The following is a 25,326-nucleotide window of genomic DNA, read 5'->3' as shown; positions in this document are numbered from 1 at the left end:
ACCAGCCAGGATATTATAACTTCCTCCAGACCATTGTTAAAAATATTGAATAGAATTGGGCTGAGAACTCATCCCTGTGGAACCCCACTGGACGGCAATTTTCTATTGGCAATTGCCTTTGAGATTTATCAGTTAGCCAGTTTTTAATCTATTCCATATGTGCCATATTGATTTTGTATCGTCCTAGTTTTAAATCAGAATTTCATGTGGTACTCAGTCACATACCTCATGCAACTTTCAGGACGTCAACACAATTACCTTTATCCGTCTAACTTGTAACCTCATCCAAAACATGCTGTCAAATTTGTTTGTCAAGACTTTAATTCCAGTGTTACCAAAATCCAGTCCACTGTACGCAGTGGGGCAGTGACCTTAAAGTCAGCTCTGTGTCTAAGGCAAGGAGCTCAGCAGCAGTTCAGGACTGGAGGAGGCGCCAGTCAGTGGAGGACTTAGGGCCAAACCCAGCCCCAGCTGCAGCCATGGCTCATGACAGCTGTAGAAAGGCAGATCCACGCTGCAGAGCAAGTAGCAGCCTGCCCCACCCGGCTTCTGGCTGTTTGCTTGGGTGTGTTTTTTCAGTTACTCCTGCAATTGGCTAGTAGCTGCTTGGGCCTGGCTTGGCTATTGCACCCTGGAGTCTGGGTGCAGGGTTCTGCCCAGCGCATCCCCACTCCCTTTGCTGTGCCCTGGAACAAACGCAGGGACTTGTTGTATGGGCTATTGCATGTTCATGGACCCACCTGACCAACGGATCAACCTGATGCCTTCTATGAAGAGGTGACTGGCTCTGTGGATGTGGGGAAAGCGGTGCACGTGATATGCCCTGACTTTAGCAAAGCTTTTGATACCATCTCCCACAGTATTCTTATCCCTGGCACCCACCCGCCCCATCCCTCTCCATGTCTATGCAGTGGGGTCATAGAATCATAGAATATTAGAGTTGGAAGGGACCTCAGGAGGTCATCTAGTCCAACCCCTGCTCAAAGCACTGGAAGATGGGGTCACTGGAAGATGGGGTGCTTGAAGCCTGTCTGGTTCGGAATGAATCCACACTCAGCCAACCACGCTGTGTCACTGAGAACGAGGGGGACTCCCCCGGGACCCCACACCTGTGTGTCCATTTCATGCCACCGTGCTCTTCCTAACTTCACTTGGAAAGGGAAGGGGCTGTATCTGCCCTGAGGGGCCGGTGTCCGGCAGGAGGGTCAGCACGTCCACACGGGGCGTTTGCTGGTGGAAAGGCTCTGTTACAAACCCTGCCAGCCATTTCTTCTGCTCTCCCTTTCAGGAATCATGCCAAAGAGGGGCCTTGACGTGTCGGCCTGCGAGATCTTCCGGTTCTACAAACTTATCCCTGTCAAAAGCCTGATTGAGCCCATCTCCATGATTGTGCCGCGCCGGGTAGGTGTGCGTCAGCGGCCCCCTTGCCTCACAACCACGGTGGAGGGGGCGGCAGGGGCTGGGCGGGTTTCCTGTGTAAGCTCTGTGGCCTGGAGCCTAAGAGAGAAAGGAGCTACCTGGGTGAGGCAGTACCTCGTCCACACATGAACTGTGCGTTGTTTGGGCTCACGGTGGTATAACTGGGGTACGTTTTGTACTGGGGGCTGCTATTTTGGGGGATCACCCTGTTGGGAACCACCTGGGCCAGGTCCGGGCAGTGATGGGGCTCAGGGTCACCTGGAGGGAGACTGATGGTTGCCGAGGCTGGGTAAGGGGCGCTGGATAAAAGTCAGGAGCAGGGTAGCAGCGTGGATGCTTCTGGGTTGCTGCACTTCTCTGGGGGGGGGGTCGGGAGTCTGTGGGAGATCGCGTCTACCACGGCTCCGGCTCTAAAGGAGCTGAGCTGACCGTAGCAGCTGTGTTCTGTGGGGGGATCTGCTCCCCAGCTGAGAGCATTTACAGCCGAGTGGCGGTTCCAGCGTGTGAGCAGCGCCTCGCCGAGAGCGAAGGAGCAATGAAGCGGTCTGACCCGCCAACGGCACCGACTGGGCCGCGGCGTTGTGAGAGCCGAGCCGACGGACTGCAGCTGCTAGGAGGGGAGGGCTCATTCTGAGGATGGGTTTAGTTTGGCACCTCCGGGTAATAGGGACGGAATCGTTGAGCTGTGGGGTTGAATCAGCTTCACCCTGTCATTTCCCTTCAGGGCTGTAGCTATGGCTATAGGTTACTGGCTTGGGGCTTGAGGTGGGGTTATGTAAATGTTAGAAAAAGAGCCTTGGAAAGTGCCCTGGATGGCTGCCAAAGCCCTGGGCAGAAGGTTGCTCCTTTCTGAGACTGCCGTGGGGACCGGATGCTTGGCGGGGGGCAAAGGGGAAATCTCCATTGAAGTAACAGCCCCGGGGCCAGGTCTCAGCAGTCCAGGCTGGAGCCGGCTGTTCCCTGCCTGACACATCCTCATTGGCCAGTGCTTTAGCACGCAGGCACTGTCCTCCTTCTGCCTGGTTGTCACTGGGGGCACCTTAAGTGGGGATCGATTCATTGGAATGCCTGCGACTGGATTGAGAACCGTGAGCCTTCTCCAACGCTGCCCCGCCCAGGGGAGCCATTTATCAGGGCCGTGGCGTCATGAGCTGATGAAGTACCATGCACAGGTGCCAGGCTGCCTCCACAGTTGCGCCGCGGTGTAGAAGAAGCTTATACCGTGTCCAGACTCAGTTCTGGTGCAAGGACACGGTGACTAAAACCAGGAACTCCTGTCTCTTGCTCTCCGGTCTGCTCATCTCATGGCTCCATGAGCGACTGAGTCTGACGATGGAGGCCGCAGCCCCGTTTATGAAGCTCCGTCAGCACTGTGCAGGGCTACTGGAATGGGTGAATTCCACTGGGGTGTTGTTGTAGCGCCAGTAAGTAAGTCCCTGTCCACCTTCCATGCTAAGCACCCAGGATGCGTGTTCCTCCGACACAGCTCTCTCTAACAGCTACACCAGCACTTTCAAGCCACCCAACTCCTTCCTGCCTGTGCTTTTAATACTCACTTTGGCTGACGGCCTGACCCTGCTGAAGTTAACAGGAGCTTTGCCACTAACTCCAGTGGTGCCAGGATTCCCCCTTCGTCCGCTGCTTGCATAAATAACAGTCTTACTGAAATGAACTAAGACGTGCCTAGCAAAATTCCCCTCTTCCAGTGCAAGTAAGTGTTGAGCAAAAGGAGACTGGCTATTTTGTGGTCATCCTCCTCCCAGTAAAGGGCAGCCAAGTGGATTTTGTGTCAGGGCTAGTAAATGTTCATGGCAAATTTGAACGTCATAAACAAACCAGGGTTGGTAGGGGGTCGGTCACTGTGAAGTGGTCCCAGGGCTAGTCTCTTGTGCTGAAAATTCTTCCGTAACATGTTGAAGCTGTCAGAAAGTGGCTGGGGTGACTCTGTGCTGTCTGTGTATTTGCAGTCGGAGTCATACCAAGAAGACATCTACCCGATGACAGCTGGAGCCCAGCCAGCCCTCACGGCACAGGAATGGCTGAAGGGAATTAACAAAGGTCAGGCTCTCTGAGAGAGGATGGAGTCTAACATTGACTGGATTGTCTGGTGTACACACACAGTACCATTAGCTATCTTACCCGTTAGCTACTGGAAAATCACGGGAGAGGGGAAATTATATCAATAACAAAATGTGTGCTGAATGGCTCAGATCGCTCACATCTCTGTTGTGTATCACCTTGGGAAATGACTCCATACTGGAGCCTGATTATTTGAACCTGCAGCTCTCTTGTGTTTTGCTCACTGCTGATGTGTACACTCGATCTGTGTGCTAACCATTCACCTGGTTGCCTTGTAGAGCCTGTCCTGGTATCTTTGAGACCAGGCTCTGAAATCCTGAATTCCCTGCCACCGTTTCCTGAGAGAGAATCATCACTGCAGCCCACAGTCTCAAGCTGGTACCAGGACAGGCCAGAAAGGATGGCGGTGAAGGAAATTCGGAAGCAAAGTGGGAGCCAAGAAAAGAGAGGCCCGAAAAAAGTGGAGGAAAGACTGCAGGAAGACAGACAAATGTGGCTTTCCAATGGCTTTGACTTATTCGAGTGCCCTCCACCCAAAACCGAGAATGAGGTCTGGCTGTGGGAAAGCATGTGGCGTGGGGGGAGAATGACATGCAGTTGGCAAAGCAAGCAAACTGAAAAATGTTTTGATTTGAAAAGCAATGTCCAGGGTCTGCGTTGTGGGATTCGGGTGCGTTAGCAGAGGTAAAAAACCCCCACCACTTCGGTGCCGGCATGCCTGGCACATAACTAGCGCTGTCCGTGTATCTGCCCCAGAGAATTCATAATGTAAACAGACAAAAGAATGGTTACAATCCCCATTGGACAGATGGGAACTGAGACCCAGAGAGACTGAGCCCTGGTCTACATCTACACAGTTAGACCCACATAAGGCAGCTTACGTCGACCTAACTGTGTAAGCGTCTAACCTAAAATGTAAGTCGCCCACTACACCGACTTAATAACTCCACCTACGCGAGAGGCGTGGCGCTTAGGTCGACGTATTTAGGGCGACGCAGTGTCCATGTAGACACTGCGTCACTTACATCGCCTGTTGGCTGTCAGCCCCACACCACACTCACAGCTGGAGCCCGGAGCCCTGCCCCCTACCTCTGTGGTCAGCCCCCTGAATTGAGTCAAGTTCACTGCAGGGAACCCACCAGCAGTGAAATTGACATTCTTGTCAGTTTCGGGGCTGCTACCTATTTCATTTTTTGTCTCTGGCTGTCAGCCCCGGAGTGGGAGGGCCTCCATCAATCGGGCCCATGCAGCTGCCCCATGCAGTGCCCCACAACGCCTTGCTTCAGTCGGTGCGAGCTCTCCTGGTGAGGACATGCACCACCGGCAGAAGAAGTGTAGTGTGGACACCAACAGCCAATGTAATTACTGCCCGGGCTGTAGGGCGACCTAACTTAACTCGACCTAATTTTGTAGTGTAGACGTGCCCTTAGCGTCTACACTAAAATGTGTCTCCCACCGATGTGTTGCTTACATCGACTGTGGCAGCCTTTCAGAAGCCCTCCCACAATGCTCCACGCTTTGTCAGTTAAATCGGTGCACGCGCTTCTGGTGTGGACGCCCAACGCCGACACAAAGAGCGTCATATGGATGTGCCAAAGTGATTTAATGACCTACGGTGGCTGTGCAGCGACGTACTGTAAGGTCATCTATACGTTGTACCACAGACTTCCTCCGAATGACTTGCCCAAGGGCACCCAGGGAGTCAGTGGCACAGAGGGGAGTTGGACCCAGGTGTCCTGAGTGCGAGGGCAGTGTTTTGGTGGATTGGAGTCACCTTGGCTGGGAGCGGGGGGGATGGAAAGCTCCGTCTCTTTCCTTTCCTCTTTGTTAAGGACATAGGGTTTTGCTGGGACGGTGGGGTGCCCGGGGTGGCCCCGATGCTTAGTCTAAGCTGTCTGGTAGCGGCAGCAGGGCCTAGCTATGTGGGGGGCTGGGCTCCCTGGTTTATTCCATTGGTATTGTAGCGCTGCAGGAGAACAGAGATGTTCTTGTGCATTATGCCTAGGCCCAGCGGGGCACAACAGAACTAAACCAGCGTGCCGTTTCTTCCACAGCTGCTGCAGATGTTTTACCGCCAGCAGGAAGAAATCCGGCGCCTGCGAGAGCTGGTGAACCAGCGGGACGTCCAAATCAAACAGCTAGAACTGGAGATCAAAAACGTCCGCACGGACTCCGGCAGGTACTGAGGGGACAGGCCCGCTCGGCAGCCCTGGCCTGCACTGTGCCTGCAGCAGACCCCCAACTGCCTTGAGGGAATGACTCTTTCTGTGCTGTGCATTGGTGAAAAGGAGGTGAATGCGGTGCAAACTTCCCCTGGCCGCCGGCGGGCAAGTGCCCTGCTCTCCTGGGTGCTCCGTGTGGATCGGCTTGGCTGGCCAGGCTCTGGAAGGGCTGCCGTGCGACTCCCCTGCATGCTGCAGGCATATGGCCATGGCGGCCAACTCCCCGGGCCAGCCTGTGCTTGGACTGCAGCTGCCGTGGCCCCTCTGTGGCAGGCGGGGAAGGCTGCCGGTGTCAGAGAGGTGCGGCATGGCGAGGAGCCCGCAGAGAGAGCCCCTGTGCCAGAGGCACCATCACGCCACCCATGGCATCCAGAGGGGAGCTGGTCCTCGCTGCTGCTCCTCCCGTGGCCCCCACAGAAAGGACGTCGAGTGGGGAGGGCCAGGAGAGCAACGGACTCCTGCTGCAGGCTGGGCACCGTCTGCCCTTGACCTGGTGTAGCGGAAAGCCCCAGGGGCAGGCTGGAGAGCAGCCCCTGTGCCTACGGAGGCTCGTCCTGCCCCAGGGAGAGCAGGCGGAAGGCTGGGCAGGCCCGTGGGCCCCTGGGCAGCACGCTGCAGTAACGCGGGCCAGGCTTATGTCACACGCTGCTCTCGGTGCTTCCTGGAGGACGGAGCTCAGGGTCGCCCTGCCCGGGACGTGCCTCCCGCCGCACTGTCTGTCATTGTAGGCCTCAGGTTCCCAGAAGAGCGAGCGTGTCACTGAAGGAAGGCGGGTGCTGGAAATCCATGTGGCTGCTGTGAGAGAACGTCTCTGCGCCCAGCACGAGGGCCGACTCAGGGAGTGTCCCTGCCATAGGGCCAGTAACAGAGACCTGGACAGGCTCTGCCTGACTCTGCAATGTTCTCCTTGGGGTCACCTCAAGCTCCACCTCTTTAAAGCTGGGGTTGATATTTCCCCGGCTGCTTCCCTTCCTCTGCCTTATTATAAGCCCCTAGCTGCTTTGCACTGAGCCCTGTAGGCCTGCACTGCGCACGGCGCCCTCGCACTGTTCTAAACTGCACCTGGGGCTCTAGGACCGCACCGCCCTACACTGGATGCCAAAGGGCCCGCACTGCATGGCGCGGGTGGCCTGCACTGCACTGGGCACCGTTGGTTCGCACTGCACACGGGGAGTGAGGTCCTGGAGTCACGTTAACTCTGGCGGAAGTCTGGTGGGCCCAGCTGGAGACGTGAGCCCATTGCTCGCCCCAAACAGCCTAACGCCGTCTCCAACCTTCCCCGCGGCTGTCCTGGTTTCATCTGTGACGCTCCCTTCTCCTCCCGGGACATGCAGCCCATTGCCAAACCCGGCTGGCTCCCCTGCACCATCTCAGCTTTGCCCCTGCCTCTGGGACTCTCCTGCCCCACGCATCAGTCCATCCCCACCTCATGCCTCAACACCTGCAACTTCCCCTTCCCTGGCTCCCCAAGTCCCAGCCTCCCATCCTGTCCCCCTGCCACCCCATCGCCTCTCCTTTCCTACCCCTTCCCCCCACATATGGGCACCCGCATCATTCTCCTGACCTGACTTCCCTACCTGCCTGGTCACCCCCTTGCTTTCTGGCTCAGCCTCTGCCTCCTCCTCTACCCTCTCTCTGCTCCATCCAGAGGGCACTTCCAATCGCGCAATCACGCCCCAGTGCAGCTCCTTCCACGCCGTCCCACCCCCCGTGTCTGCAACAGCTTCCCAGCCAGCCACCGCCACTGCCCCGGACACCAATGCAGGGCAAGTGCACCGGCAGCCTGCAGAAAAGGCGAGGCTCCGTTACAGGCCTGGCCCTGACCATGCCCACCACTGGTGCTGTGTGGACAGCAGACCCGGGTGTAGGGAGAGCCGGCTCCGATAAAGGGAGTCCATCCGTTTGCCCACTAGAGGGCAGCAGTGCAGTGAGAGACCAGCCCAGAGAAGGTGCGCGGGAGGTGGACATGGGGTAATTGTGGTCCCTCGGGAAAATGAATAAGATGGAGAATTTGGGTGTGTGGGCGCAGGAGGGGTGTGTGTGTGTGTGTGTGTGTGTGTGTGTGTGTGTGTGTGTGTGTGGGAGGTGTTGTGTGTTTGTTGGGGGGAGTGTCTGTTTATTTGTTAGGGGGTGTGTGCATCTGTGTGCTTGTTAAGGGTGTGCGTGTGTTTGTTTGGGGCTGTGGGCATGTTTATGTGTGGGAGGTGTGTGTGTGGTTTTTTTTAGGGGATGTGTGTGTGTGTGTGTGTGTGTGTGTGTGTGTGTGTGTGTGTTTGCTTGTTAGGGAGTGTGTGCATGTGTTTGTGTTTGGGAGGTGTGTGTTTGTTAGGGTGTATGTGTGTCTGTGTGTGTGTGTGTGTGTGTGTGTGTTAGGGTGTGTGTGTGTCTGTATGCATGTGTGTGCTGGGCATGGGAGGGAACAGGGCTGCATGCCAGGCCCATTCTCTGAACTCCTCCGTTTTCCGAGTGATAGAAAGAAGAATTGCTGTAGCTAAAACCACGGCAACAGCGAGGCTTCATCTGCGAGAGAGGATCAAGACTGTCCTGCAAACATTCCCTAGGGCACTGGGCTCGCTAGCCCTGGCCTCCAGGGGAATGCCCTGAAGAGATGTTTGCAGGATTGCACCCAAACACGTTTAAACTCTCGTATGTAAGCGTCCAAGAAGAACTGCACCATGACCCCCCTTTAGCTGTGCTGCAGGGAGGGTTCACACAGCCTCATGCAGCTCTAAATGAGAACCAATAAACGTAGGTGCTGAAGCCAGTCATACACTTCCTTGCTTCACTGCAAACTTGGCTTGGGGGGGGAGCTATGTTCTTCTTTGACCAGGGTCCCTGTGGGTGCTTCACTGCACATACGCCCTCCCAGGGTATGTAGGACTGTGCAGGGAACCTGCCCTGAGTGCCTTCTCTGCCTCGTGCAGAACTCAGCGTGTTTACGGGTGTGACGGAGGGCACGTCTCCCAGCAGTGTCATTTTGGCTTGGCTCTCAAATCTCGAACACAGAAGAATCAGGAGACCAAATCGAAGCTGCTGCGGATGGCGCGCTCACTTCGACACAGCTCTGAGTCCGGTCAGGAGACACCCCACCCCGTCCATCTGTCTCTGGGCTCCTTCGATCTTGGCTAAGGTCTCTCCTGGGAAGGGGAAGGCCTTGGAGGATGCAGGGAAGGCTCCAAGAAGAGGAGTTCAGTCTGCCAGCTGGCCCCCAAGAAGTCTCCCGCTCCCCCTAAATCTACAGCGTCTGAGGCCTCGACTTCTTGACTCAGTACCGTGAAGACAAAAGACCCTTCCTAGAATACTGGTGGAGCAGGGAGATTCTGGAGCGCTTCAGAGAAATGCGGCTCCAGCAGGGCCCCAGTACCATCCATGAAGGACAGGGAGGTACAGGCCATGCGCTCTTCCAGAATGGCACCATCTACATCCAACTTACCAATGGTAACTTCCCACTTGGCTCCATTGGTACTGACAACATCAAAGCCTTCAGCACCAGTGCCTACGCGTTCCAAACCAACGGTATCATCCACGTCAGCTGCTGCCTTAGGACTGACCATGCACTACCGAGGAATTCCCCTTCTCCAGGGACTTGTCAGTGTTAGACAAGCCAGCGTCCCCACTGCTTACGGGTACCCAAGAGATCTCAGTACAGAGACCCCAGTCTCTGGATTACTGTTGCTTCCCAGTAGCCGAGGATTCTCTGTCTGTTTCTATTTTGAACCCCCCTCTCCACTGGAAGACACTGAGGAGCATGAAGGCGACATTCAATCGGTCTTCTCCTTATCAGTGCAGGGTTCCTCTCCGCATCATTACTGAAACCCATGCTTCGACCAGGATCCTCGTCCATGTCAGGGATGGTGGGATCAGTCCTGGTATGCCCCTAGCTCCCATAGGGTCCTCTCCACTGCTCATACTGGGATCCTTGGGCGACAGATTGGCAGCAATTTGCCAGACCTCCCAGACATTCCACTGGGAGATTAGGGCCCCACAGTCCCATACTCCAAACCGCCAACACGAAGAGGCCTTGGAGGAACAGGAGGCTAGGGTGGAGAAGGAGCCCCCCTCTCAAACCAGATTTCATCTTTGTCTCCAGATGACAGTCATGCCCTCACCGCCGTCGATGGCTGATGGTTTTTTTTTTTGACTCCAGGGTCCTTGTCAAGAGAGTGGCTGACACTCTCCAGCTACCTGTTAAAGACTCAAAACTCCTGGGATTTTGCAGTCAGTCACACGCCCACCCAGGTTGCACTGCCCATTAATGAAGCTTTCCCGGATCCAGCAAGGACTGTGTGGCAAACTTCTGCCACCATCCTGCCAACTTGCTAACAGGCAGATAAGAAATACTATGTGCATCCCAGGGACTTAGAATTGTTGTTTTCCCACTTTATCACAAATCTGCTAGAAAAAGATAAGGGTTCCAGAGGAAAAGAGCTTCTCACCGTCCTTTAGCGAGTCCTCAAGTCATCATGAAAACAGAAGTTTTGACAGGTTGGTTGAGAGTTCGACCTCCTTCCTCAGCTCCAGTTTGCAAGCTAGCAAGCCTTTACCCACCTCTCTTGGATACCGCCTTCCCATTTCGAACAGGCCTGGTGACATAATGCAGCAGATAAGTGGGTTATGGAGGTTATAACATCGGGTTATACCATCCACTTCACATTCCCCTACCTCATCCATCTTCAGGGACCCCTTTCAGTCTGCAGATCTGCCTGTTGGGACCTCAGGGTAGTCAGGAATGTCTGGCTTCTGTTTCTACCTCTCATCAAGGGCAAGTCAATCAGGATCAGGACAGACAATGCGGCTTACATGTTCTACAGCAACAGACAGGAAGAAGCACGATCCCTCCCCGGTCTGTCAAAGCAATAAAATCATCCAACTGGTGTAGAGCTCAGCAGATTCAGATCTCCGCCATTTCCCTTCCTGGAGCCCAGAATGTTACAGCTGATATAGAATCCTAGAAAATGAGGGTTGGAAGGAACCTCAGAAGGTATCTAGTCCAGCCCCTGCTCAAAGCAGGACCAACCCCAACTAAACCATCCCAGCCAGGCCTTTCTCAAGCCAGGCCTTAAAAACCTCTAAGGATGGAGATTCCACCACCTCCTTAGGTAACCCATTCCAGTGCTTTACCACCCTCCTAGGGAAAAAGATTTTCCTAATATCCAACCTAGACCTCCCACACTGCAACTTGAAACCATTGCTCCTTGTTCTGTCATCTACTATCACTGAGAACAGCCTAGTTCCATCCTCCTGGGAACCCCCTTTCAGGTAGTTGAAGGCACTATCAAATCTCCCCTCATTCTTCTCTTCTGCAGACTAAACAAGCCTAGTTCCCTCAGCCTCTCCCCATAAGTCATATGCTCCAGCCCCCTAATAATTTTCGTTGCCCTCCATTGGACTCTCTCCAATTTGTCCACTTCCTTTCTGTAGTGGGGGCCCCAAAACTGGACATAGTACTCTAAATGTGGCCTCACCAGTGCCGAATAGAGGGGCATAATCACTTCCCTTTATCTGCTGGCACTGCTCCTACTAATGCAACCGAATGTGCCGTTAGCCTTCTTGGCAATAAGGGTATACGTTGACTCATACCCAGCTTCTTGTCCACTGTAACCCCCAGGTCCTTTTCTGTAGAAATGCTGCCTAGCCCGTCGGTCCCCAGTCTGTAGCAGTGCATGGGATTCTTCCATCCTAAGTGCAGGGACTCTGCACTTGTCTTTGTTGAACCTCATCAGATTTCTTTTGGCTCAATCCTCCAATTTGTCTAGGTCACTCTGTATCCTATCACTGTCCTCCAACATATCTACCACTCCCCACAGCTTAGTGTCATCTGCGAACTTGCTGAGGGTGCAATCCACCCCATCCTCCAGATCATTAATGAAGATGTTGAACAAAACCGGCCCCAGCACCGACCCCTGGGGAACTCCGCTTGGTACCAGCTGCCAACTAGACATCGAGCCATTGATCACTATCCATCGAGTCCGATGATCTAGCCGGCTTTCTGTCCATCTTATAGTCCATTCATCCAGCCCATTTCTGTAACTTGTTGGCAAGAATACTGGGGGAGACCATATCAAAAGCTTTGCTAAAGCATTATGATCATCAGGTGCTCCCTGGACTGCGAATGGGAGTTGGACTCAGGGTCTTCCTGGGATACTCCTGAGGTGGGGACTATGCACCACATTCAACAAGACGTGCTCCCTGTTCTGCTCAAGAAGAGGCTTAGGTCGCTTCTCTTTGGGACATGCTTTCCTCTGTCCCTGGTTGAAGGGGCTGTTTTACACATTCCTTCCAACACCCCGAATTCTAATTCTGTCAGATGAGCACAATCAGACGGGTCAAGGCTCGGGTTATCCTCATAGTACCAGCTTGGCCAAGCCAAGGTTGGTATCCTTGCCTGCTTCACCTTTGTGTGCAACCAGCATTCCAGCTTCCTACCATCGCTCATTTCCTCTCCAGGATGCAAGTCAGGTGCTTCACCCCAGCATGGGGGCCATCCATCTCCAAGCATGGCTCCTAGATGGTTCACAGGATTAGAATCCACCTCCTCAACGGGAGTAAAGCAAGTACTACTCAACAGTAGAAGGGAGTCAATGCAAATGACATACCTTCAGAAATGGAAAAGCTTCAACACTGGTGTCACCGTCACCCCCTTGTTGCCTGAATCATCGCTGCTCTCAGTCATCTTGGATTATCTGATGGATTTAAAAATATTGGGTTTATCAATTAGCTGTATTAAGGTTCATCCGGCTGCAATATCAGCATTTCATTCCCCAATGGAGGAGTTTTCTGTTTTTGTGTCCCCGCAGCGTCCTCTAGATTTATTAAGGGTTTGGGAAAATGTTACACCAGGTTAAAGATCATACTCCAATTTGGGACCTCAACCTGGTACTTAGATACCTTATGGGCCCTCCATTTGAACCTATGGGCACCTGTTCCTTGCTTCGTTTATCGATGAAGACGGCCTTTCTAGTAGCTATCTTGTCAGCCTGCAGGGTGGGAGAGATTGGAGCCGTAATGGCAGACCCCCCATTTATGGTATGTTTCAGAGACAAGGTCTCCTTATGGCTGCATCTGAAGTTCTTATCTAGGTGCTCTCAGATTTCCATCTTAAACCAAGTGTAGTCAACTACCAATAAAGCCCCAGGGACCACATGAGACCTCCTTTCATGGGTTAGATGCACGGTGGGTGTTGGTCTCTTACCTGAATAGGACCAAGCAATTCAGGAAATCACCTAGAGTGTCTGTCTCCATCACAGAATGATCTAGGGGGAGGAGGGTCCACGATTTCTTCCCAGAGGCGGTTGAGATGGATCTCGGGGGGTTTTGTTGCTTGCGATTCTGCAGCTGGTGCTTTGGCGCCCCAGGGGATAAGAGCACGCTCTGCCAGATCGCGGGTAGCTTCCACAGTGTGACGCAGAAACTTGCCAACATGCAGAGCTGCTACACATCAGTGCATACCTTTACTGAACACCATCCCTTGGTCCATGCCACCAGATCTGACGTGGTCCTTGGTTCTGCTGCCCTGTCTTCAGTCTTGGACTCGATTCCAAAGCTCCCTGCGAGGATGTTGCTCGGGAATCACCTGAAATGGAGTACTTATAGGCACACTACTTGAAGAAAGTTACTCACCTACGGCAGTAACTGTGGTTCTTTGAGATGTGTGTCCCTATGGCTGCTCCACTTCCTGTCCTCCGTCCCCCTGCATCGGACTGTTCTTTGTTGGGATAGAGAAGGAACTGAGGGCACTTCACCCGCGCAGCCCTATATACCCTCAGAGTGCACCACAAGGTTGTTTAGATGCACGCACAGGCTGAACGGACACAGCTCATGGAAGATCTCCAGTCAAGGACCCAGAAAACTCATGCGCCTCTGAAGTGGCGCACCCATTGGGACACCCATCTTGAAGAACCACACTTACGGCACAAGGTGAATAACCCTTTCTTCACATGCGACAAACTGCCTTGTACCTGGCGTTCCTCATCAGTGTCTCCGCACTTCGGTGTAAAAGAAATAATACATACTTATGCTGGCAGATGTTTTGTGTGGCGTGCTGCCTGTAGAGGACACCTCCCGGCACAGTTTAGCATCACCATTCCTTGCAATGCTGGCTGTGATGGGACAGCCTGTTGGCTGCAGAGATGGACATAGGCACCCAAATCATCACTGCCAAAAGTTAGGCAAACTAGAGCAGGGCATATTTTTTTAAACCAAAAAACGCGATGCTGTGTGCTGTTTATCGACTACGTCCGAACGCTTTGAAAACGGAACATTACAGTAATAGGTTTTCACAGAAACTTCCAGACCTACTTTTTGTGATAAAGCATCATTATTTTCCAACCAGCTCTGATCAAAACCAGACACATCAGACACAACCTTATTGATAAATACAATACCATGCCTTTTCATGTCCGCACCAGGTGCATTTTCTTTATTTTTTGTTTTTATTTTTGTTATGTTTTTCATTCAGAATAAATTATTTAAATTATTTGTCAGCTAAAGTGACAGGAAAATAATTTTTACAAGGCATTTTTGAGTTTTCTTATTGATTGTATTTTTGTTTATGCATATGACCAGGGAGCCTAGAAATTGATCAGCAAACATGGTTCTTAGCCAGTTATCAATAGACTTGTTGATCTCAATGTTTACTTGAAAAGATAATAGTTGCGATTATTGTTTACTGACAGCCTTTTAGAGAACAACAAATACCTAATCAGCACTTGAATATGGTCTTTTAAATAATACCTCAGTGTCAATGTAGACATTGAAATATGATTCATTCTGGAGCTGAAATGTAGTTGTAAATCTTTATGGAAAGAAACATAATGGCAGATATGGTTTATGCTTTATTAATCTGTGCCTAAATACGTGTGAATGATTTTGACATTGATTCTTAAATTCCTTGTATCTTTGTAAAAAAAAAAAAATATGAAAAAGGGAAAAAAACACTGAAGAAAAATGGAATTGTGCAATGTGTAAAGCAAATGTAACTAAAGAATAAATAGCTGGCTAGAATTTTACTTTTGATATACTGAGGGTTTGCTAATGGTTAATTTTACTTCAATTAAAATCCAACCCCAAGGACTACTTGAGCAGGCTCAGCAATGAGTTTCTCTGACTGTTCCCTTTGCTCATGTGAATCTGTGGCCTTATAGTTGGCAGGTATGGGACATTATTGTAAACCCATGTATATCTTCCTATGAACTTTCCCACCTGGGCCCTCTAGATCATCCAAGGTAGTCATCTCAGTGCCCTTTATATTATATTGCTGTGTTTAGCTTCTTTCTAATAAAACTAATATTTAAACATGGAAATATCTCGCTCACTGCTAAGTATTTCCTGCTTTTTGAGCATTATGCTCTTCTGGATACTGAAGCGTTTATGCTGAGCCCTAGACTTGAAGGAACCATAGTTTCATTTCATGTAAAGGGAACCGTGTTGAGACATTCTTCTGGAGAACGGGTAGAGAGAAATTGCCAGCCAAAGAGCACACTAGTCCTCCCCCGCGGAGCAAGTCTGCATGTGTCTACTCTCTGGAGAAACATCCCGCTGTGCCAGGCTGCAGATGACGGGGTGAGGGCTGCTCCCGGTCTTGGCAGGCGCAGAGTAACCCAACCCTCTTCACTGCACTTTGGGCTACTGTAATGGGCGAGATGGAACCAACGTGGGGGCCAGAGCTTCAGCATGTGGAAATCAGCTACAGAGCAGCTCCCGGGCTCAATCACACAAGCCGTTGCTGGGTAGAATCCTTGGGCCCCTCTGGAAATCAGGCCATTTATTTAGGTGCCCAATTCGGGATTTAGGTGTCTCACTGTAGGCCCCCAAGCCTGCAGTCTTTGGCTGGCTCCCTGCATTCTGCACTGTGGGAAATGGGTTTAGGGGGCCCACTCCGTCGCTGCTGCCTACGGCCACATGAAAGCTCTGCAGCCTGCAGGTGCAGCTCCCCCTTGGCCATGTGGGTGCTTTATCCCACTGTGATCGAATGCACCCCTGTATTCACGCCTTACAAGCCACTGTAACACTCTTTGTACACAATATGCCGTGTGCGATTGCATTTGAAAACGAACAACTTGCTGGTCAATAACATCATGGAGAAATGTATGTAGCAACATTATATATAACGTTATGAATTCCCCCTGTATGATGATATTAGCACGGTCAAAACCGGACAGCCTTGTCTAGGCAAATGTTGTTAAAGAGGCCTATCCTAAACAAAGAAATGCGTGTTTACCTCGATTTATGTAAGTAATAAACAGGGTCCTTGAAACAGCAGGATGAGGAGATGGAAGGAAACAGAACCATTTGGATTTCAGCAAACATACCTGGGGGAAGAAAGATCATGGAGCCGCCTCCTTCACCAACTACTTGCCACCTTCTTTACTGCTTGAATAAACTTTATTGGAAGGGTAACCCGCAGAAGAGTCCACTTCAAAGGTTCACTGGACTATAAAGGAAAGGGGCAGAGCACCTCAAGTTATCTCACTTTCACCTCAGACGACAAAAGCCCTAGTATTTTTGGGTCTCTGGGAGAGTTCCTGAGCAAGGAAAGGTCAGTCACCATCTTGCTGGAAGCCTGTGGTGGGAGAAAGGACCTCTTGAACAAAGCCTTCAACCAAAACGTGCTAGATTAAGTTTTAGACTTGTAGGTGCGTGTTGTCACGTCTGTTTGCTATAACCATTTCTAACTTTATGTCCTATACTTGGCCTCACTTCAGATCCTGTCTTCTTTGGTTAATAAACTGGTTTTATTTGTTTAGTCTAAACTAATCCAGCGCCGTGTTTAAACTGAACTCTTGGGTATCTCCAGTTAAAATAGCAAACTGTTGAATAGTGACTCCTTACAGGGGCAACAGATCTTTATATCTGAACGGCCCAGGAGAGGGCTGGACTGTGCAAATACATGTTTTGGGGAAAATTAGGGACTGGGAATGCATTGGGGGGGTTCACCCTGCTACTAGTAACTAAGGGGGTAGAAGCCAGAGTGTAACTGGAGTGGTGCTGACAGACTGCTGGGGTAACAGCTGCTGGACCAGGGCCACTGCTATACACAGACAGCTGGGGTTTGACCTGCTGCAGGCTGGTAGGCTGGTTGTGAGTGGCCCAGGTTGGGAGCTATGACAGCAAAGCAGAGTGAGGCACCCAAGGTTACAGGGCAGGCACTGACACCCCCCCAACTGGTCTGAATTGCACCCCGGAATGTGACAGTGGTGTAGTCGGCAGGATTTATACCGAGCTTGTTATAGCCAGAATGTGGGGTGGTGGTAGATTCAGATTGCGCGTTTCGTGCAACCACACTGATGCTGAGATAGTGGGCAGACCATCAGTTCAAAGCATGGACGGCTCCACTATTAAACATGCTAATTGGTGGAGATGGGTGGAGGAACTAAGCCCTCATTTTACACAAATTAATAGGGTAAGAATAAAGGCCCACAAACGGGTGGGGGCCCCTGAGCAAAGGGAATAAGCTGGCTGATACTGAAGCGAAGTGAGCTGCAATGGAGGCGCTCCCTGGGCCCTGGGAGCCACAGCCAAGTATGCCCTTGGCAGTGATAACCCGGAGTGGTGTGGATACGGATCGGGAAAATTGAATTTGGGAATTGCAGGAATCTGAGCCAGGACAGGTGGGCATCAAGAAGCTGGGGACCAAGCATGTAGCAAAGGGGGAACTAAGAGAAGGTATGTGGTGTGCTCCAACAACCGAGGGCCCAGTCATGCTATGCACTCAGGGAAGTCGGACGGCTTGCCGAAGCTGGGTGCATGGGAGCTTGGCAGGCGGGCACCTTGGGTTTGAAGAAGCACTGGGGACTTAAAAAAAGTGGTGTGGGTCGCCGGGAATGGCAGCTGATTTAAAATCACATGGGGAATGCTGTGTAAATTGTGCCAGGCACAGCCCACCTCACAAGGTGGTTAAAGGGGACTTAATGAGACAAGTCTCACAAGGATCATGGGGAAGGCTACAGATGGACTACAAAGGGGCCCCTACCACTGGATCATAAGACAAATCAGTTTGTGCTGGTGGTGGTAGATACCTTCAGCAGATAGATCCAGGCATTCCCAACAAAGTACTGAAAAGCTTGTAAATGAGGTAGTCACTCATGGGGTGGGTCACAAAGGTAGCTGACTCTGACCAAGGAGCTGCTTTCTGATCAGATCTGCTGGGGGAGCTCACAGCATTACTGGAGGGCGGCGAGGTGAGTTCTTAGAGGGGTCACGCCCTACTTCCGGATGGGTCTACCAGCATCCCCTCCTCCCCGGAACCTACTGCCCCAACCCCCGCGATGGGTCAGTCCCCACGGTCAGGGAAGTCCTGGGGGTGTGAAACCCCCTCCCAATGGATGGAGGGCAGCAAGATGCATTCTTAGAGGGGGGGGGTCACATGACACACTTCCGGACTGGTCATCTCGTGCCATTCCCCCCGACAGAACCTGCCCCTCCCCACCATGCCAGCGATGGCTCAATCCACTCTTGGGGCGGGCCTGTGGAGGGAACCCCTTCCCAATTGGTGGAAGGCAGCAAGACGAATAAGAGGAGTCACATGACCCACTTCCAGAGAGGTCCAGTCGCCCATCTCGCCCGGGGCCCTGTCCCATCTGTGATGGGTCAATCCGCTCTCGGGGAGGTCCTGTGGGGCATGCAACCCCTCCCGATGGTGGAGGGCCACAAGATGAGTTCTTAGAAGGGTCACATGACCCACTTCTGGATGGGTCACCTGCACCGCCCCTCCCGCCAGCTTGGCCCACCCTCCCCAGCCACGGCGCCATCCACTCTTGCAGAGCTTCTGTGAGGATGTGTGTGAAACCTCTACAGCTGTGTGCAGGGCAGGAAGAGGTGTTACTAGGGGGGTTCAAATGACCCACTTACAGACGGGTTCCCTCCACTTCCTTTCCACCTGCCCACCCCGCGATGGGGCAATCCTCTCGTGCGCTGATCCAGCAAGCGGTGAAAAACCCTCCTGATGGGTGGAGATTGGCGAGACAATTGCTTAGAGGAGTCACACGACCTACTTCCGGAGGGATCATCTTGCGCCCTCTCCCCCACTTCTCTGGAACACACACACACACACACACCCACCCCGGGCAGTGTGATGGGTCATTCTGCTCTCTGCAGCGTCCTGTGGTGGGGGAGTGACAACCTTCCCAATGTGTGGAGGGCGGCAAGACGCGTTCTTAAAGGGCTCACATGACCCACTTCTGGACAGGTTCACTGGCACCACCTCCTCTCCAGAACTTAGGGGGCCCCCCCCCAAAAAAAAATCCCCCGGTGATGGGTCAATCAGCTGTTGGGGCGGTCCTGCCGGGTATGAAACTATGATGAAGTGGCGATATTCTTGGGGTTGTCGCTGCGTGCTGGGTGGGTGCCTCAGTTTACCCCGTGTGTTACTCATGTAGTGCGGTGATGGGGACAAAGGGTGGGAGATCATTGCAGAGACCATGAGCGGGTGGAGGTGGCTTCCGCCAGCCACACAGACACAGCCAATGGCCAGGACCCTTCTGCTGTGGGTCAGCCAGCTGCAACAGGCTGTGGCAGGTGCAAACCAGGAGGGGATGGACACCTTGCCAGAGGGAGAGAGACAACGGACTGGGGGTGGGGTAAGGGGGGTGTGTGGCTGGTTGAAAGGGCCAGTCCCATGTTGGGGGGGGGGGGGGAGCAGACGGGGCAGAGCCCAAGAATGGGGTCGCTGGAGTGCCCTAGTAGGTCTCTGCTGGCACTGTTGAGTCATCTGCTAACAAAGTCTTTGTACTCTGTGACCCTGTGAACGAATAAACCCGTCTGAGTGCCACGCTGGCTGTGAATCGCTGCTGACTACAAGGTTTTTGGGGGGGGGGGCCCTGGCTGGGCCCCCCCCCCCGGCCGCCCAGCCAGGGGGGCTCACCGTGGGGTGCTCACGGTGGAGCAGGGATGCTGAATGCGCCGAGGTCAGCTTCAGGAGGTATCTGCGCTGGTGTGAGGGGCCCTGAGGCTGGACCCCCACCCCCCCCCCGAGCCCACTAGAGTCCTGACTGGCTCTCCCTCCCCCCCCCCCCCAAACAGTGGTTCCAGAGAGCGCTAGTCCCATGGGACTTCATGGTAGCAGGAGGATGGTTGGATGCACCCTCCAGACAAGAGCATCTGGCACTAAGTGATGCAGGAACAGTGGGACAAAGAGGCGTTACAGGGCGCTAGAATTCAGGCTGAGTCTTATCCAGCCCTCAGACCGCCACCCTTTCCTACGTCTCCACGTGGGCACCAAGGACACGGCCCAGCACCACCTGGAGCGGATCACTGCAGACTGGGAAGAAGGATAAAGGAGCCAGAGGGTGGGGCAGGCCCAGGACAAGTGTAAAGCAGTTCTGAGGGCCCTGGAAAGCAACCTTTCCAGCAGCTGGTGATGGACATGGCAGGGGTGGGGGGAGGGGGGGGGGGTCCCTCAGCAAGGCCGCTCTACCGAGGCCAACATGGTGGCAGATGTGCTGCTGCCATTTTCAGCAGGGTTAGGTTTCCCTGGGCGATCCTTACAGCTCGGGGGGGGGGGGGGGGGGTCCAATTTCATGTCAGCCCTGCTTCAGTGCTTGTGGGAGAAGTGTGGGGGCCAGCTCGCCTGGGCCTCAGCCTAGCCCCCTCAGGCCAAAAGGCTAGTGGAGAGGTTTCACGGGACCCTGAAGACTTTTATAGACCTTTTTATAGTACCTGCCCCACCTGCTGGTCACATACAGAAAAGTGCCCCAGGAATCCACAGGGTTCTCCCCTTTCAAGTTGCTGTACGGCAGGAGAGTGAGGGGACCTCCCTGGACTTGGTGAAGGAGGAATGGGAGGGGAAGGCCTCTCCCGCATGGGAATCGGTGGTGGAATACGTACTAGTGTTCCGGGAAAAGTTTGCTGAGCTCATGGGTTTGACCAGGGAAAACTTAGCTAAGGCCCTAGGGAAGCAGATGGTCTGGTATGATCACATCGCGCGTGCCTGCTCCTACGGCAGCAGAGACCAGGTGATGGCTCTCATCTTGGTGTGGAGGAATAAGCTACAAGCTGCCTGGAGTGGGTTCTTGAAGGGCATCAAGCCACTGAGTGAGGTGAATTATGTGGCAGAACTGTCTACCTGGGGGCACAGCCACCATGTGTATCATGTCAACATGATGAAGCCGTACGTTGACAGGGAATGGCCAGAGGTCAAACAGGAAGCAGGGGGAGAAAAATTGACTGGTGTGACGAATTGGAATTGATGCTCACTTGGTTAGCCGAATAAACCCAAGTTATTGCCTGCTGCTGGTGTGTGGACTTCTGCTTCTGTCAGTGAACCAAGAACTCTGTGTGTGTGTGTGTGTGTGTGTGTGTGTGTGTGTGAGAGAGAGAGAGAGAGAGAGAGAGAGAGAGAGAGAGAGAGAGAGAGAGAGAGAGAGAGAGAGAGAGAGAGAACAGTCAAAAGCAAAAGGGTTCCCACCACTGCCCCAAGGAGATTATTCTACAGCCTCCTACCCCACCGTGTCAGGCTTTTCATGTTTGGAGCAAATCTTCCTTTTCCTAATTTCACCCCATCACACTCAATTATATCCCCCATCTTTCACATTCATTTGAATCTGGCACTGCAGGTTTTGACTGGGCCTTGAGGGCGACCTCAGCGACCCTGCTGTTTATGCTTTCTTGGTCATCCTGCTTTCAGCAGCACACATACCTTTATGATGCGGCGCGTGGTGTATAGCATGCACACTTTGCTCGTGTCTGTACGATCATCGCTAAATGTTTAGTTTGTGAGAACTGTTCCGGTCAGCGGCTGCAGTAGCAGCTTAATTCCTCTGGATGGCAAAGCAGGACCCCACACACACACACACACACTCTCTCTCTCTCTCTCTCTCCCTCTCTCCAGCCTAAAATGCTATGACACCATATCATGCTCAGCATCAACTACAAGGGATACTCTGTCCAGGATGAACTTTGTCAGACTATGAAATATGGGGAGATGTTATCCAGGGGGCTTCCATGGTTCTTTAAGCAAACACTGACGGTCTCATGACCTTCCTGACCTTCTAGCTGCACTGTAGGGCCTGATTCAAACCCATGAAATCACTGTGACTGTCATTGACTAGTGGGCTTTGAATCAGTTCCTAAGTTCTAATCTGTCTGCAGCACCTTGGCCTACTCATCGTTGTGTGCAGACTTCAGTATTACCAAGCCCTTGAATTAAAAGACCATGAGATTTAAAACAAATGATACATTTTGCATTTATTATATTCTTGTCTTCTGATTCCTGAGCATTTAGGGCACACTCAGATCATATTTTCAGTCTCTGCAACCATGAAGGCAAGAAACTTTCTTTAAAAAAAAAACCAAAACCAAAACCACAAAAGCTGAGAGTTCCAGCTAATAACAGGACTCCAGGACCCGGGTCCTTAAGAAAAACACCAAATATTGTGAGACGTGTGGTAAAGGTGTGAAAGGCAGTAACGCAGACTTTGGGAACAAAGAATGGAGAGGTGCAATGACGTTATTCAGATTCTTAAATACATCCCCATAGTTCAGTGGCGATTATTATTATGTGCATAATAGTAACACCTAGGCGCCCCAAGAGAAGTCAGAGCTCTATTGCAGTAAGAACTATACATACACATAGCAAGACAGTCTCTGCCCCGAAGAGCTTACAGACAACATAGATAAGACAAAGAGTAGAAGGGGAAAAAGAGGCATAGAGAGGAGTGACTTGCCGAAGGCCAGATAGCAGGACAGAGGCAGAGCTGGGAACAGCATACAGGCTTCCTGCCTCCAAGTCCAGTGTTCTAGCTCCTAGATCTCCTCTGAGAAGCTATATAAGGTGCGACAGGATTCTCAGGTTGTTTTTATATATCTTGTGGTTATTTCATGCTCTATGCTATGCAGTAGATCAGTGGCGCTCACCCCTTCCAGACTATTGTACCCCTTTCAGGAGTCTGACTTGTCTCGCATATCTCAAGTTTGACCGCATGTAAAAACGACTTGCTTACAAAATCAGACACCAAAATACAGCAGGGTCACAGCACACCATTATTGAAAAATTGTGCACTTTCTCATTTTTAACCATATAATTATAAAATAAATTGATTAGAATGTAAACGCTGTCCTTACATGTCAGAGTATAGTATATAGAGCAGTATAAAGTCATTATGTCGGACTAAGTCATTGTATGAAATTTTAGTTTCTACTGACTTCGCTAGTGCTTTTTTTATGTAGCCTGTTGTAAAACTAGGCACATATCTAGCTGAGTTGATGTACCCCTGGAAGAGTCCCATGGGTGCACACACCTCTGGGTTGAGAACCACTGCAGTAGATGACTGACAAAACATTATAAATGATGCTGGCACCGTTTGCTAGGTGGAATCGCCACAAGCTCTATATATAACTACATGCAGCATCCCAGCAACATTAGATTTCCTAAGTTAATGCACTGCACTACAACATTCACGTCTGTTCAGACTTTTCCTATATCCAGCACTTAAATATGCCCATGTTGGAGAAAGCTGTCCTTTTATCCCTCTCCATTCCCCTTATATAGCTATTCTGTCTCCCAGACTCAACCCCCTCCCTTCCCCACCATCTCTCCATCTCCACCACCCTCCTTTCCCAAATCACTCACATTCCCTTAATATCCCACCCCCCTCCACATCACTGGACACCCCTAGGTCCCACCCAAACTCTCCTCGTTTAAAACTACTCTACCATTCCAGTCTCTCCCACCAAAGACCATGAATCTTCCCAGTCCTTCCTCTCTGCTACTACCAGTTCCTCTCCTCCATCATTCAATTCCCCCTCCCCCCGAAACATTACATCACACATCACGCTCATCTTGGTCCATCACTTGCAGAATAAGACACCTATATTCTTGGGGGGTCGCAGGGAATTCTAATTTTTTCCCAACACAGTCCACTTGCTCCTTTGTTGTTCAAGGCATAAAATATGATATTTTCTAAGTTATACAAAAGAAATCCAACTCAGGCCAAAGTAACCTGCTTTCATAAACAAACATATCTTTCATGCAAATAATGGAAACGGCCTCTAAAAGCGCCTTAGACCCAGATGGTCTGAGTGCTCATTGCTTTGCCCATCCTGCAGAACTTCCACCTGCACAGCTGGGACTGGTCCTGGTTTTACCTTCACTGCGCACAGAAGTAGAGAGATGCCTATCCAGGGCACAAGGCAAGAGAGAACCAGTCTCCCAGCCATTTTTATACTCAACATGTCAACTTCATTCGAAAGCAGGGTGACCAGATGTCCCGATTTTATAGGACCAGTCCGGACAGTCAAGGTGGTGTTGTCTTTTACAGGCACCTATTAGTCCCCAGCCCCCATCCTGGTTTTTCATACTTGCTATCTGGTCACCCGATGTCAAAGTGACACCTCTGATTAAAGAATTTGCCACGTGGCTGCATCTTAACCCAGCCCTGGCCTGAGAAGCACAGAGCTCCTCAATGCACTCCAAACTTTTGTGACGCATTTCTTCCTGCAACTGGCAACAACCTTCCTCTGGCAGAATACAGTGCATCTAAGTCCTGTTAGGTGACCTCTAGTGGCTACAATAACTGAAGTGTTATAAACAAAAAATTAAGAAAACAGTCAGCACAGAGAACAGATTTTTTGCTGGGATCTCCTTGTCCGGCTCTTCCAGGAAGGGCGATCTGCACAAAAATGATAGCACAATTAATATAACGAGTCTCCTGAGTTTTCCTCTGCAGACTTTTCAGCATCTAGAAAATATCGGATTCCTGCTGCTCTGCTTTGCAATGGAACTAGTGTGAAACTGTGGATACTGGATTCGCAGGAACTGGCCCCTCTCAAACGGATTCTCTGCATCCTGTATTTTGCTAGAGAAATATCCTGAGCTCCAGATTTTTATCCTGGTCTCGAAGAGATGCACAAACTGAAAGTAAGAAACAGCATAGCAACAATGGCTTAGGAGCGCAGCAGTGTTTCTGAGGTAAGGGAAAAAACAAACAAAACTCGTCTCTGGTGGATTTCTTGGTTATCTAACAGCACAGGATGCAGGGAGCTTGCAAAAGATGCGAAGCGCGGGTAAAGGACTGAGTGAGAGAACAGGCTCAGCAAACCCTATAGCCTTTGACTGCTGTTATGAACTGGATTGTTTAGTTCGATGTTGGAAAACAAACAAGCTGTGTGAGTTGTGGGGCTGTAGTATCGGGCATTTTGAATAGGTAAGGTTTCCAAAACGCATGTGTGTGTGATTTTAAATGAGCTTGTTTCACTTCATGGGCGAGTCAAAGTTTGTAATGTATTCCAGACAGTGCTCAAATCCCAAGGGTCTCCACCCATTGTGAAATGCATTGGAAAGTCCTGATAGTCACAGGTCTCATCTGTGCCTGGCCAGCCCCGCTTTCAAACTAGGGGTGCTACCCTTAACTATATATTTTCAACTACCTTGTAACGCGGGTGCTACCATAAAATACGTATTTATTATAACCGCTGTTTGCAAGTTCTGAACGTACTTTGGGCATTGCACATTCAGTATGATGGCAGTGCATCAGCACATGACCCCCCAATATCATCACCGATAGGGGACACAACATGCTCGTACTCTAATTAATTCTCCCCCCAACTCCACCCCCCAAAATTAACAGCTCTAGTCTCATGTCCAGCTAGAATTTTTTACTGAATCAGATTC

General features: G+C 51.5%; 1 protein-coding gene across 1 annotated transcript in view; it reads left to right on the top strand.

Annotated features, from left to right (window-relative positions):
* CORO2A (coronin 2A) overlaps positions 1–5,782 on the top strand; it is a 47,330-nt gene extending 41,548 nt beyond the window's left edge. The window contains exons 9-12 of the mRNA XM_067553457.1: positions 1,289–1,401; positions 3,387–3,477; positions 3,777–4,048; positions 5,553–5,782. Of these exons, the coding sequence (XP_067409558.1) occupies positions 1,289–1,401; positions 3,387–3,477; positions 3,777–4,048; positions 5,553–5,684 (608 nt within the window). The 3' untranslated portion in view covers positions 5,685–5,782. The remainder of the gene's footprint in view (positions 1–1,288; positions 1,402–3,386; positions 3,478–3,776; positions 4,049–5,552) is intronic.
* Positions 5,783–25,326: the final 19,544 nt, after the last annotated feature.

This window comes from Emydura macquarii, unplaced genomic scaffold (assembly GCF_026122565.2).
Source record: "Emydura macquarii macquarii isolate MOO-44397 ecotype Brisbane River unplaced genomic scaffold, CSIRO-AGI_Emac_v2 contig_1451, whole genome shotgun sequence".
NCBI classification, from domain to species: domain Eukaryota; kingdom Metazoa; phylum Chordata; order Testudines; family Chelidae; genus Emydura; species Emydura macquarii.
The sequence above is the reverse complement of the archived record's forward strand: the minus strand, read 5'-3'. Positions and strand labels throughout refer to the sequence as shown.